General features: G+C 48.8%; 1 protein-coding gene across 2 annotated transcripts in view; it reads right to left on the minus strand.

The window, feature by feature from the left end:
* CACNG3 (calcium voltage-gated channel auxiliary subunit gamma 3) overlaps nucleotides 1-1,989 on the minus strand; it is a 63,544-nt gene extending 61,555 nt beyond the window's left edge. Inside the window, exon 1 of one of the 2 annotated variants that reach the window (XM_079952816.1) lies at nucleotides 527-1,989. In XM_079952816.1, coding sequence (XP_079808942.1) covers nucleotides 527-737 — 211 coding nt within the window. In that variant the 5' untranslated portion in view covers nucleotides 738-1,989. The remainder of the gene's footprint in view (nucleotides 1-526) is intronic. The other variant, XM_079952815.1, reaches the window with a different exon arrangement.
* Between the last annotated feature and the right edge of the window lie 12,895 nt (nucleotides 1,990-14,884).

The raw sequence follows: 14,884 nt of genomic DNA on the forward strand, positions 1-14,884 counted from the left end.
TTCCTACTCTCTCAATGGGCAGGGCTTGGCTTTGCCATTACCTGACCATCTAATGCTTGCCTGTCTTCCTGGCATAGATTGTAACATATAGACATGTAATAATGGAACAGGACACCGTAAGAGCATCACAAGAGCCCTGCAACTGGATCCACCTATTCTAACATCTTGTTCTCACACAGTAGTCAACCAAATGTCCCAGTCTGAAGCCCACAAGTGTGCAACAGCCCTTTCCCACCTCGGTGTTGTGTCCTGAGACCCACACTGCAAAGAAGTCAGAGCAGAGTCCAAAGCTAGAAGCAGACCCAGGCAAATGCTTGAGACTCTAAGGGCCCAAAGGGAAGTTTCTAGGGCTGTGGGTTCTCTCTGCATCTCTCAGGCAAAGCCAACTTTCCCCATGGAAGCAACACCACTTCCCCTGACTGTGCTACAACATTAGTCCCAGCAGTCCTCCCTTCATCCCATCCCAGCTCACTTCCAAAAGACGAGGAGAGCCCAGAGCTGGCAACAAAGAGTTGGGTTTCAGTACCTTCCAAGCAGCAGGTCCTCCACAAGCCCGAGTGGGTCATGACTTCTTCGTTTTTCCTGCTGGTGTCATTGTCGTTTGTGGACTTAGTCCTGCACACCCCCCTGGAATACAGCCAATAGTCTGTGCCCACCGCGATGGTCATGAGGCTGAACGCTGCAAAGGCTCCCAGGGTGGTGATCAGCATCTGGATACCTCTGTCACACATCCTCATAATGATGCATGGTATCGTGGGCAGCCAACCGGAGGGGAAGGCAAGGCAGAGGGAGAAAGAAGGCAAAGGTGTTGCTCACACTCCCCTGGAGCTAGGGGGCCGGAGGCATGCAGGGGAAGGGCTGCCCCTTCTCTACACGAACCGGGCTCTCCACACCAGAGGAGGGGGACCCCGCGGGCTCCTCAGGTGCTGGTCTTCTGCGTTTCGAGGGATCTCCTCCCTGCCCCTCTTGGATGGAGCATGAGGCTGAGATCCAGCCAGGCGCCTGCTGTTCATCCCCGATCCAGACCCCGCACGCCGGACTCAGAGGCGTGCGGCTTGTCCTTCGTTCAGCCTGGGAGAGCCAGACGCCTGTCACAAGAGCAAAATAAATAAATAAATAATTCCAAAGAGCTCGAGATCAACACGGTGTGTGTCTGCGTGTGTGTGCTACAGAGAGGAAGAGGTGGGAGAGAGGATGCGGGTGGAATAGACAGAAGTAGGTGCTTTAAAAGCAGCTGGGTGGAAATATCCCCCACGACTGGCGATGGAGAGAAGAGGAGATCGGCCCAAGCCCCCTCCCCGTCTCTGAAGCGACAAGCAAAGGCGGCGGCGGCGGCGGCGAAAACTGCCAGAGGTGCGGAGACCGCGACTGGAAAGGGAAGTCACTCCCGGGTCCCCTGTGGTGCTGAGCAGGCCCGCCCCCAGCTCGGCGCTGGAGGGATGGATTCCCCCCAGCCAAGCAGCGGGGTGGGTGGGCTCCTTGGGCTGGAGAGGGCCGCTCCCTTCCCGCTGCTGCTGCTGCCGCCCGCTCGGGCGCCGCGGTGCTGAAGCGGACAGCTCCCTGCGCGCCTGCCCGTGCCCTGGAGTGTGGTGGTGCTGAAGTGGACAGCTCCCGCGATTCTAGACTCCGGCTCCCTGTGATGTAAGGAGGCGCCTCCCACTCGCCTCCGGCGCTCTCCAGGAGGGATTCTGCTGGAACTTTTTGGTGAAGGAGGTGGAGGAGGAGGAGGATGGCTGCTCCCATCAGCAGGCGAGGCGCTTCCCTGCTGCTCCTGCTCCTGCTGCTGCTGCCGCTGCCGCCGCCGCCTGCAGCTGAGCTTTGACACTCGGACTGGTGAGCAGCTGCTTGTCCCAGCTGCCCATGTCCCTCCCAAAATACTGGAAGCGAGTGATGCAGAGATCGCACAGCTGCCTGGAAGGAAGAACCGAGCCGAGGAGAAGGTAGAGAAGTGGCTGATTACATGAGAGTTCGAGGCGGGGGGGGGGTGGCTTTCCAGGGAACTCAGTTCCCTCCCCCCCCCCTCACGCACACAAGCAAGGCACACGAGGTATGCACACGCAGGCATGTGCACGCACACAAACACACACTTCTCTCCTATAGCACTCACAAAAACTTTCCCACAGGTTTATCAAGATGCTGTGGGGAAGGACTATAGCTCAGGGATAGAACAACTACTTTGCATACAATAGTTTCCAGGTTCAGCAACCAGCATCTTCAGGTAGGGCTGGGATAGACCCCCTAGCAAAAATGCTGCAGAGCTGCTGCCCATCAGTGCAGGCAATATAGAGCTAGATAGACCAATGGGTTGATGTTGTATAAGGCTGCTCCCTATGTTCCTTCCTATGTTTCCTAGCTCAGTGGAAATGCATCTGCTTTGCATGCAGAAGGTCCCAGGTTCAAGACCCTGCATCTCCTGGTAAGACTAGAGGAGAACATGGTCTGGAGCCTCAGACAACTGATGCCTGTCAGTGTAGAAAATACTTACTGGTTTCATCTGGTATAAGGAAGCGTCCTGTGTTCCTGTACTATCATGTGAGTACCATCTCACTACTTTTGACTAAAGGAAAATCAAAGTGCTAGTTTACTAGCAAAGTTGCTTGGACCCCTTTGTTTCCCTGTGAGATCTTAAAGACCAACGATCTTATTATGGCACAAGCTTTTGTGAACTAGAGTCCACTTCATTAAATGTGTGGAAGGTACTCCTAAATAGGCATATACTGTAGGTAGATAAATATAGAGTTTCCCCCACAGAGGGGAATGGATGGAGTGAAGTGATGTCACAGGAAAATGAAATGCGTATTCATTTATTGCACTTACACCCCCCTTTTCTACAAGGAACTCACAAAGTGGCCTACACGGTTCTCCCCCTCTGACCCAAAGTCACCTAGTGAGCTTCATGGCTGAGTGAAGATTTGAACCCTGGTCTCCCAGGTCCTGGTCTGACATTCTAACCACCACACCACATCGACTCTCCAGACAGCCCATAAGGATTCAAAATAGTTAAGGTGACCATATACAAGGTTGGAGATGCCTGTTTTCCCCCAAACTGAGGTAATTATAGGTAAGTATAAAGTGACAGAGTTTGATGGCTAGTTATGCTGGAGCACCAGATCTGTGGCACTACCATAGAGGTTGACATGGCTTCACAATCTGCTAACTTTTTCATGGCCAGCTTGGAACTACCATTTGCTTTCTCAATTCCTGTCTCCCATCCTTATCATTTGGACACAGTGCTTATGCTGTTCCACCAGAACTTCCACCTCACCATCCACCTGAGCCTAGACCCATCCAGGTGGCAGCCTCACTTTCTGAACATGACTGTGCAGTGACCTAAAAATGGATAAAGCTCAACTTTATATCAGAACCCTACTAAGGACGTGTATCTACATGCATCTAGCTCCTATCCAGAACATGCTACAAAATCCATTGTCTGCAACAAAGCCCTAAAGTACAACTGCATCTGCTCTGACTCATCAAAGAGAGGCTCACAGCTTAAGGATTTGCATCAGTCATTTCTTAGGCTACAATCTCCACCCATTGATGTGAAAAAGCAGTTTAGTAAGAGCAGGCAGGTGCCTAGGAATAATCCACTGTAGCACAGACCTATAATGGAAAATGGCAGAACACCTCTCTGTCACCCACCGGCTTTGTTGAAACCACTCCAGTGAATAGTTACATGCCACCCCAGTCTCTGAGTGGCAAGAGACTCCAGGGGTTCCAGTGCTTACCCAAATTTGGGTTCCTTGGAATGAAGGTCAGTAGAGACTGTGCTGTCCTTAGGATATATTGTTTTATATATATACACAACCTGATCATAAGATGGAGGGGCTCACAACACTAACACCCTGAAAAGATAATGCTTCTACATTATTTGAAGCTTTAGATCCAGCACAGAGCAAGCATGTCTGTGTCTCCCGCTTCCAGCCTGCTATTAAGCTCAGTTCACACAGACCATGCAGGCTATCGTTCTCCTACATAGCAGCTAGGAGAGGTGGTGTGGAGGAAAGACCCATCCATTAGCTTGGAAAGCACAGCCACTTGCAACCTAGCTTATTATTTTGGGATGCTGATGATGACACTTAAGTGGCTGGCTAAGGTCATTGTCTTACAATGAAACTTGTCTGACCAGTCCAGCAATCTCCTACATTAGAGTCTAACCCTCACTGGGTACAGGACCCCAAGAACTGGAAGAGACTTAGGGCATCATTCAGACTGACCCCCCAAGCTCATAATGTCATAATCAAGGATCTACAGCCCATCCAGGATAATGATTCTTCCCTTTTATAAGCCTTTGGTGGAAGGTATTACTGATGTCTCCCCCACCTCTAACTTAAACTAGCTATTCACCAGCAACAACAGGCCACATAACAGACACACAAAGACAAGGACCAGGCCCTGCAATGGACCCAGATTCCAGCTCTGTCCACTTATCTACTCTGGCAACACTGTTATAGAACCTAGCAATAGAACCTAGTTATAGAACCCACAACATCAGAGTGTTCATTCACCTGCTCATCTTCCAAAATATATGGTAGATTATATGCAATATAATCTGCTAGCAAAGCAGATTACACAAGACCAACAAGTCAGGCTTTCTGCAAAACAATAAGTGGGCACAAATCACATCAGAAAGGCAATATTCAGAAACCAGTGGGAAAATATTTCAATCTCACAGAACAGTCCAATTCGTCTCTTAAAAGAGCCACGTTAGAGCAAAGGGAAACTCCAGTGTGAAAGGACTGATTTGCAGTTTAACAGGAAATTCAATTCTGTCACCTGTGGCTTGAATGGAGATTTTCAGTTTTTATTCCATTGTTCATGTCATTTAGTTTAGCCATGCTAGAATGTTTGCGTCATCACCACCAGCATTTTGTTTATGGCCACTGTGACTATTTTGCTTGGATATAATTGTCATTGTCTTTTCTTTAGGCATTATGTTGCCCTCTTACCTCACTCCTCAACATCGCCCCCTTGCCTCAATGTATATCTATGCCTTCCAATTTAGGATTACACTGAATGATGAACATAAGAACATCTAGTCCAGCATCTTCGTCTCACAGTGGCCAACCAGGTACCCCAATGGGAAGCATGTAAGCAAGACATCTTTGGCTGAGGCTCTTAGTCTTCATAATGCAAAAGCTCAGTCTGCATACTCATTGCTCAGCTTCATCCCTTCCTATCCTTCTCTCTTCCAGGTACCCTCTCTCTCAGGTGTTTGTTACCCTTCTAGCTCCCGCACTGAGTAATTGCATTGCTCTTGCTTACTAACAACTGTCTGCTTCTACCTAGAAACCAGCTCTTGCAATTTGCTCTTTTGCTCAAGTGACACCATGAAAAACCCCCATAAAAACACAGCCGAATTCACAGGTGCCCCGAACGGGGCATTTTGTGGCACTTGCCCTCTTTAATGGATGGTATCTCTCCAGCCGAGTTTCCTTCTGGATGTGCTCCTATGGTCGTTAGATTTCTTAAGCTTCCTTTTGCTGCTGTTTGGATTGGATTATGACTCACGTAACCTTTCAAAATGCATCTCTGCCAAAACCGCTCTAGAATTAAAGGGTTATTTTAAACCTGCATGTATGTGATATGAAAGCAAATTATTTACTTGGGCATGGTATGCATTGTGGAAATTACAGATAGGCATGGATGCAGAATGGTTTCTGCTTTGACAGCAAAGCAGAAACCAGACTTTCCTTGTTTGGCTTCGTGACACCTTTGTGAGTTAAAGGGCACCATCATTCCCATTTCACAGCAAGGACAGTGAAGCCGAGAAACAGCCTTCATAAAGGCCACCAAAAAGCCTCTGGCTGTATTGGGATTAACACAGTGATTCATTTCTCTGTGGGGCTCAGGCCAGCACTGGAAGTCTGGCTCTCCAGATGAGATCAGGGCTATGGGTGACTGTATCCAACTCTAGACTTGGAGAGCATGTTCTCCAACAAAGAGTTGGCATCAGAAATTGCCCTGCTGGATCATAACAAAGGCTCATGTATCCAGCACCCTGTTCTCACAGTAGTCAACCAGATACCCCTGGGAAGCCTGCAAGCCGAACCTGGAATATCAGGACCTGAACATGGAATAGAAGGACCTGGGCACAACTGTTATCTTCTCTACTTGCTATCTCCCCAGCAACTGATACGCAGAGGTACATGGGCGTCATGGCTGGTAGCCCTATCTTCTATGAATTTTCCAAACCCTCTTTTACAGCCACCTGAATTAGTAGCCATTACTACATATTCTGTGAGTTAATTCCATAGTTTAATTACGTGCTGTGTGAAAGAGTACTTTCTGTCGTCTGCCCTGAATAATGGGACATTAATGGGTGTGGGTGTGTGTGAGAGGAAGCGTGAGAACTTCTCCCTTTCCACTCTCCCCACACCGTGTATTATTATCCTACATCCAGAACCCTTTTCAGACCCAAGACCCACTTTTAACTCAAAAATGCATTTGAGGATCCACTTCTTAATCTTTCACTATTTGTATGGCAGTAGTGCTGCTGTTGAGACCAACCTTAGATCAGACCATGACCCACTAGTGAGTCCTAACCCATCAGTTGAAGACCACTGTCTTGGACACATGGCTGTTGCCCCCCCCACTTTTATCTAAATTTAAAAGCCTGAATTGTTGTAATCTTTCCTCATAGGGGAGCTGCTCCAGTCCCTTGATAATTTTAGTGGCTACCGTTCTGTGTCTACAATATTCCTCTTGAGGTGCATCAACTAGGACTCCACAGTCACACCACATATAAAAAGGCATTATGATGTCGGCAGTATTATTTTCAATTTATTTCCTAATGTTGCCTAATATGGAATTCACCTTTTTTTCACAGCTGCTGCAAACTGGGATGACTGTTTCATTGAGCCACATCCATCATGGCCCCTGGTCAGTCTCTGCCAGTTCAGACCTCATTAGTGCATATATGAACTTAGGGAATATATCTAAATATATATCCTCAATGTGCATCAATGCCAGATTAATTTGTGCAGTGAAATACTTCTGCAAGAAAGGAATTGCTGCCAGTGTTTGCTCAAGCACTCACATGAGGAAAACTTTGTCTTGAGGGAGCAATGCAGGCTATGCATGCTTCCAGATCTTATGACCACAGAGGAAAAGGAGAGGTGCCTGTGAAAAAGCCTGATCAACCCAGCTGCAAGCAAGGACTTAAAGTACTTTGCGGGTACAAAGCGTTGGAGCTGACAGGCGGTCACTCCATATTGCTCACCTGTTCCATGACCTCCAGTTGTACACCCCTTTCATTTTCTGTACCAGAACAGGGCTCTGAGTCCCAGGTAGGTCCTACTAGATGAGGGTCCAGCCTGAGCCATCAGGGTTCCTGGTTCGAGCAACAATCTCTGATACTAGTTGAGATTAATCAGTGGAGATGAGGAAAAGTCACTCTGCACATGTTCATTCCTTACTTCACATTTTCCAGGAGGAGTTCTTGACCCTGAAAAGCAATTCTAGGAGCTTGAGCCCCAGTAAGCCCCAGCTCAAATATATTAAGACATTAATTTCTATTTGCAGCTGTTTATTTAATTTAAAAATAATAATCACAATACTGCAATATCAACAAAAGCATTTAAAACGTGCCTACATGCCTGCCAGAACTCATAAGCCCCTTTGCAAGAACATTGTGGGTGTACGTGATTTGTATGGAAGTTAAGTTTTGTTGTTTAATATTGACCTGCAATAGTCAATCAAGCCAGAAATGTGTGATTCAGCCAGGAGAAATCTGTTTGCCTTGCCAAAACTTGGTTTTCCTCAGAAAAATCCTCAGCTGCTTCACCTCAGCTGAAGCTTTTGAGTTTCAGTTTAGGAAGTTGAAAAATACAACTAGGGAGTTGAAAAGTGCTACAAAATGTTTATATTTATATACCTCTTTGCATCCCACCATTCTGAACCAACTTCTCATCACCTGAGCAATTTGTCCCAGACCCCAACATATTCTTGCTTGCTTGACCTTCAGAATTCCCAAATTGTCTCTCCTAAGACTGTGGTTGCTCTGAGATTGCCCTGCTGCTCCAGAGGGCAGGACCCAAACCAATGGACCCAAATTACAAAAAAGAACAAAGAAAAAAGATATTCTGACTAACACTATTAGGAAGAACTTTCTGATAGGAAGAGCTATTCAGTAGTGGAATAGCTTACCATGGAAGGTGGTCGACTCTCTTTCATTCACGGTTTTGCAACAGAGGTTGGATGGGCATCTGTCAGGGATTCTTTAGCTGTGATTCATGCCTTGCAGGGGCTTTGTAATAGATGACACTTGGGGCTACTTTCCAACTCTACAATTCTATGCTTCTACGAAAGTAGAGGTTGGCAAGGACAGAGGCATGAAGGAACAACACCTGTGTCTTTTAGCTTTGCACAGAGGACTTTGCTCTAGCCATGAAGAAGACAACCTGCCTATCCCCACATGTCCCCATCCAGACGAACAAGAGGAATTGTTACATATCCAGGACACTTTCCAGTTAGGGAAAATAACTCAAGAGGAGCATGGAGCAATGTGAAGGTCACCAAGGAAGAGTTGAAAGTGGCATTTATTTTCCCAACCATCTACAAATGCTTTAGAGGCTCAGATGGGGGGAAATGGTTCTCATTGCCAGCTTGGGATGATGTATTGTATCAGCAGCCCCTTCTGGACAGAGATAGCCTGGCTGTGGCCATAAGTGGCCTAGCTATGCTACTGCAATGCATTGTATGTGAGGTTTCTTTGAAGATGGCTTGGGAACCTCTCCTGGTGCAAACTTTGTTGTTGTTGTTTAGTCATTTAGTCGTGTCCGACTCTTCATGACCCCATGGACCAGAGCACGCCAGGCACTCCTGTCTTCCACTGCCTCCCGCAGTTTAGTCAGACTCATGCTGGTAGCTTCGAGAACACTGTCCAACCATCTCGTCCTCTGTCGTCCCCTTCTCCTTGTGCCCTCCATCTTTCCCAACATCAGGGTCTTTTCCAGGGAGTCTTCTCTTCTCATGAGGTGGCCAAAGTATTGGAGCCTCAGATTCACGATCTGTCCTTCCAGTGAGCACTCAGGGCTAATTTCCTTCAGAATGGATAGGTTTGATCTTCTTGCAGTCCATGGGACTCTCAAAAGTCTCATCCAGCACCATAATTCAAAAGCATCAATTCTTCGGTGAGCAGCCTTCTTTATGGTCCAGCTCTCACTTCCATACATCACTACTGCAAACTAAGGTTGCAGAACTGCTGACTAGAAGAGGTTGGATGGACCATCTCTCACCACTTTTGGAAAAGCTCTGCAGTGTCTCTGGGCAGAATGTGAAGTGCTACAAAGCCCTGCACTTCTTGGGATCTGAAGGCCTGCCTCTTCCTCTGTAAACCTGCTTTGCCAGTCCCGTTCTTTAATTGATTTTCTATACATCCTCTCAGGCCTAATGAAGATTTCCTTCTGAGTTCAGAATGCTTTTGCTGAGCCAGGTGAGGAAGGGGGCAAGATGGGAATGCTCCCAGAGTTGCCCACCTGGTACCTACCTCGCCCCCCTGTGCATATTGCTTTGAGGCAATGACTGCCCAAAGTCACCCCATATGGCTTCCTAGCCAAACTGGGATTTGAACCCATATCATTCTGATTCCTCCTAGCCCTGTGAGTTAAATCCCAGTTGTATCTGCTGAAGGAACCGACTTGCTGCAGTCTCAGCCAGTCCCGTTCTTTAATTGATTTGCTATACATCCTCTCAGGCCTAATGAAGAGAATTGTAATGCAAATGAGATGAATGAAAGGCAGCCTGAGGAGAAGGTTTGGGAAGGTCATTCTGTTGCCTCTCCTGGTCACTCTTCCCAAACATGAAGGAGGCGGCCACATCTTCTCTCTGATGAGCAAGACCAAAGTGACAGGGAAGCTGAGCAATCATTCTGTTGGATGCTTCCCATCTCAGCCCAGCCTGGCCGATGGCATAGAGCCGCTCACTGCCCGTGTCGTGCCCACGCAAGCAGATATACCTTAGGAAGCGGAGGAAGCCGGCTTCAGGCTTCCTTTGCTGCACCCTCGAAAAAGAGCTGAGTCATTTGTCACGATGGTTTTGTCATCAGTTGCCATAATTAAGGGAAGTGTCACAAAAGCCAAACGTGTCACTAGAGGAAGCTGCAGCAAACGAAGTGAAGGGAAATTACTCCCCCTCCCCCATTCTTAAGGGCTGGAAATGGCTTTCAGGGTTTCAGAATTTGACATGCAAAAAGGGAACCTGTTCCCCCATCTCTCCCATGGGTCTTGGATGCTGTTGTGGCAATGTTTCAGGATGACACAAAATCCTGGCAATTTCCTAGCTCTGAGCACTATGTTGGCCAACATGGATACCACTGTCTGGTCACATCAGTGCTTGTTGTGCCTTATTAGAATTGTGTGGCTATTCCCTCCCCCCCACAGGTGGAATAAATGAAGACAACGGACACAGAGTTTTAGGTTAATGGGCGAAAAATGGCCACAACTTTATTGATTACAGGAAAGAAGGGTATTGGCTTTAGGCATTGGCCCTAACCGACTATCCGGTCTGACCGGGAAGGGTTAAACACCAACAGGGGGAGCCACCCGAGATGCATATCCCTGGGTGCTCCCCAAGGGGTTACCGCTCGGGGGCGCGCTTTAGGCCCTAGCCTCCGTAGGTTTCGGACGAGGCGTCGCCCCTCGGAGTCCTTTAACGAACTACCCTTCAAGCATTGGGGGAGGTGATGGCGTTCCTCCCCCCCAACCTCATCTGCATGATAATACCCCGGCCAATGCCTACCGCCAAAACCGAGGGAGTTGTGACGATTTGCTACGAGGTAGGCGAAAAAACCAAGTGGCTCACAAAACCAGCCAATTAGCCAAATGGAAAAACTCCTACCAGGCCCCTTGCGGCGACCAGCCGAAGCCCATAGCAAGGTCAGTGGCAAAACCTAAAGGGCGGGTGGGTGGGAAACTGCGTCGTCTCCAGGGAAGAAAGGGGGTGAGCCAGGGGCTGCCCTGACCTTAAGTGGCCCTAGGAAGGCCCGCCCCTGCCGCCAGCCAATTGGCTGGCGCCACAGGGTATGCTAATTGGGTGAATCCCTGTCTCCTGCGAGGCTGACGCCAGCCTCGCAGAGTGTGGGCGGGGTCGTGATCCCACAACCCCCCCTCCTCCTGAAGGTCGGAAGGGGCATTGTGTGGCTATTCCCTCCCCCCCACAGGTGGAATAAATGAAGACAACGGACACAGAGTTTTAGGTTAATGGGCGAAAAATGGCCACAACTTTATTGATTACAGGAAAGAAGGGTATTGGCTTTAGGCATTGGCCCTAACCGACTATCCGGTCTGACCGGGAAGGGTTAAACACCAACAGGGGGAGCCACCCGAGATGCATATCCCTGGGCGCTCCCCAAGGGGTTACCGCTCGGGGGCGCGCTTTAGGCCCTAGCCTCCGTAGGTTTCGGACGAGGCGTCGCCCCTCGGAGTCCTTTAACGAACTACCCTTCAAGCATTGGGGGAGGTGATGGCGTTCCTCCCCCCCAACCTCATCTGCATGATAATACCCCGGCCAATGCCTACCGCCACCGAGCCGCAAGCCGGCTCGCCGCCAATACCCTCAGACCTGTAACCAATCCCTAACGCCTTGAAAATTATCTGCCAACCAAATAGCATTGCCAGCATCAGATAGATGCACGCCATCCCAGTGATAAAGCATTTCCTTGTCAAACCGTATACACGCCATCCCAGTGATAAAGCATTTCCTTGTCAAACCGTATGCATGGGTGCTGAATGACCCGACCGCCCCATGCGGCCACTCTACAAGCCACCGTGCGCTCCACAATCCTCCTAGCTTTGTTCACAGCCACGGGTTTTTCTGCATCCCTTTCCAACATCGCCTTTCCAGCAAAGATGACCAGATTATTGTAATGTTTTCATGGGATGCCCTCAACAATTCCAAGTCATTGATAATGTTCCATATCAAGTCCACCCCTTTCCTATACGCCAAGTCGTTCTCGCTCAGCTGGATGACCATGGCACTGGGTGGGCCCTCAATGCCACTCCCACCCAGGGCTGCCACTCTACGCACCACCGCCCAATGCCAGGCTTTCCTAGCCCTGTTTATGGCTATCGGGCACCTGCAATCTCTCCAAACCCGCCTCTCCATCCACGAGGCCCCAAATAAACTAGTAGTGACGTTTGGGTAAGAGGCCTTAAGTTCCTCCAAGTCACTAAAGATATGCCACATCAAGTTGACTGCCTTTCTGTAAGCTAACACTTTTCGCCTAATAGGATATCTAAAGCATCTGGGGGCCCCTCCGCCGCCTCTCTGGCCCTAATAGCGGGCAACATTTTTTGGCCCAGCGCATTCTCCTTCGAGAGATCCAAGATATATTTATGTAGCTAAGGTGCGGCCCGAGACCAGAATTGATGGCGCGGACCCTGGCCCAATGCACCATGCTGTGCCCGATTATCCAGATGCGCGCCCTCGTAGCTCCTGCACCCTAGGTCCCCATTAGCGGCATGGTTTATATCCCAGTGGACGGTGCAGGGCCTATACTCCAAATATGCATCACAACGTCACCTGAAAGCAAAAGAAGGTAACAAAGCCAGGTCAGGTATACTGTGAACAATCACAAGGTCTTATGAATATATCCTTTATATGCATCAGACTTCCCTTAATGCATCAGACTTCCACTGCCCCCAAGTCCTTCATCCTTTCAGATGAGAGTCCCAAATGCACTGCTGTGGTGGCGGCCCCAATCCGAAAGGAGTTAACCGTGAATTTAGCTGAGGGTAAACCTCAGGCAGCAATCGCCCTTCGCATAACGTGCATGGACTGATGCCGTGCAAGGCCGGAGCCATCCCAATGTTCGAGGAATGGACCTGAGACGGTTGGTCCCATGTACATGAATTGTTTAGTGTCCTTTACTGCTGATCGGTTTTGGAACATTGGACATGCAGGACTAAATTGGATCTGAACAAGGTCAGGTCTCTCAAACTACCTCGGGCAATGGAATCTGGTTGGCCCTTACAAACCACTTCGCCACTGCGCATAGCGCCAAAGGCAATGGAGTATGCAGCTGTAAATAACTGGGCCTTGTCCTCGGACCAACAGATACTTCTTAATTTTCTTCCTTCTTGTTTTTTTTTTTTATGGTTTATGTAGCTAAGGTGCGGCCCGAGACTGTTTAAATTAGCTGGGGAGAGGGGAGAAACAAGGGGGGCAGAACGGAGACCGTGTAAAATCAGCTGATTAAAGAGCATTCAAACCATGGGGAGAGAGGGGGAGAAGCAAAAGGAGGAAGGAAACTCCAAAAAGGAGGGAAACCCAAACTGCAAACTGCAAACTGCGTCGTCTCCAGGGAAGAAAGGGGGTGAGCCAGGGGCTGCCCTGACCTTAAGTGGCCCTAGGAAGGCCCGCCCCTGCCGCCAGCCAATTGGCTGGCGCCACAGGGTATGCTAATTGGGTGAATCCCTGTCTCCTGCGAGGCTGACGCCAGCCTCGCAGAGTGTGGGCGGGGTCGTGATCCCACAACCCCCCCTCCTCCTGAAGGTCGGAAGGGGCATTGTAGCAAAGGTGGAGGATGTTGTGGATGGGGATGTGGACTTCCAGATGCTGAGCATTGGCTTTAGTCAGTATGGCCAATGGTCAGCAATGATGAGAGCTGGAGTTGCCCCCCCACCAGGTTCTCCTCCCTAGTAGATGCCAATAACTGCATCTGAAAAGGTCTTTTAAGCTAGCCAGGTGCAGCACTGAGGGGGTGGAACTTTTAGGCTGAACAGATAATAAAATATTGTAGTTGTTTCAGGCCTATGTTGTCTTTTTGCCTCAGCTTCGAGGTCGCTAGCCTTGGTCCTGAAACCAGCAACTCCAGGGCTGTCCTGACTGTGCCCCTGCTTCAGGTTAGCTCCAAGACACACCAGGCCTCCTTCCTTATCACCTTGGCCCAGCATCTCCGTGATGACAAAATCCAAGATGGATCAGAACACCCTTAGATGCCATGGTTGTTCAATGTTGCTTTACACACAATGAATTTCCTATGAAGTAGGGACTCTATTTAGGAATCTGGACACTTGGTATGTGGACTGTCACATTTCTGCAGCAAAGCCAGCATTGGCCATGATTTCCAAGTTTTGCACAAGCTGTGCATTTGCACCCATGGTTCTCTACATGCCAGTGTCCCAGTATCTCTTATACTGACACGGCATCCTCTTGATTGTTGTATTGGCACCAAAGACCACAGACAGTTGGCCACATTCCAAAGCAGCCTTCTCCAACCTTGTGTCCTCCAGATGTGTTGGTAGGCAGCTTCTATCAGGCCCAGCCAGCACAGTGGGAGCTATAACCAAAACTAAAAGTTGGGGTTAGTTTGGAGGCTGCATCTGGAGAACACAGTGGCTAGGTTGCTTGTGGGGGGAAACTACTGCCAACATATAACACATTGTTCCCAGGATTTGCACTGGCTGCCAATTTGCTACAGGGGCAAGTTCAAGGTGTTGGTACTAGCATAGAAGTTTCTGTACAGGACCAGGCCTTATCCCTTCTACACCCAGTAGATCACTGTAGTCTGTAGGTGTCTCACTCCTGCACAATTGAAAGAGGCCCGTTCCACCATAACTCAGAGCAGGGCTTTTAGTGTGACTGCCCCATTCTCTGGAGTAGCATTCCTACTGAGTACTACCTGCACTTCTGGAAACAACTGAAAACATTATTGCTCCAACAGCTTTTCTCAGAAGGATAAATGGATCTTTATCCCAAGTGTCCACTTGTTAGTGTTAGTGTTTTGTTTTAAATGCATTTGTTGTTTCTGTGTTTTTAATTCTTTACTTGACTCATGTGCAAATTGCCTTGAGATGACGGTTTGGAAGGTAATTAATAAATAAATTATAATAATAATCTGGATAGCAGAATGTTGTGGATAGCTATTCTAAATTGCCCTGTC

The sequence above is a fragment of the Podarcis cretensis genome, assembly GCF_951804945.1.
Source record: "Podarcis cretensis genome assembly, chromosome: 14".
NCBI classification, from domain to species: Eukaryota; Metazoa; Chordata; class Lepidosauria; order Squamata; family Lacertidae; genus Podarcis; species Podarcis cretensis.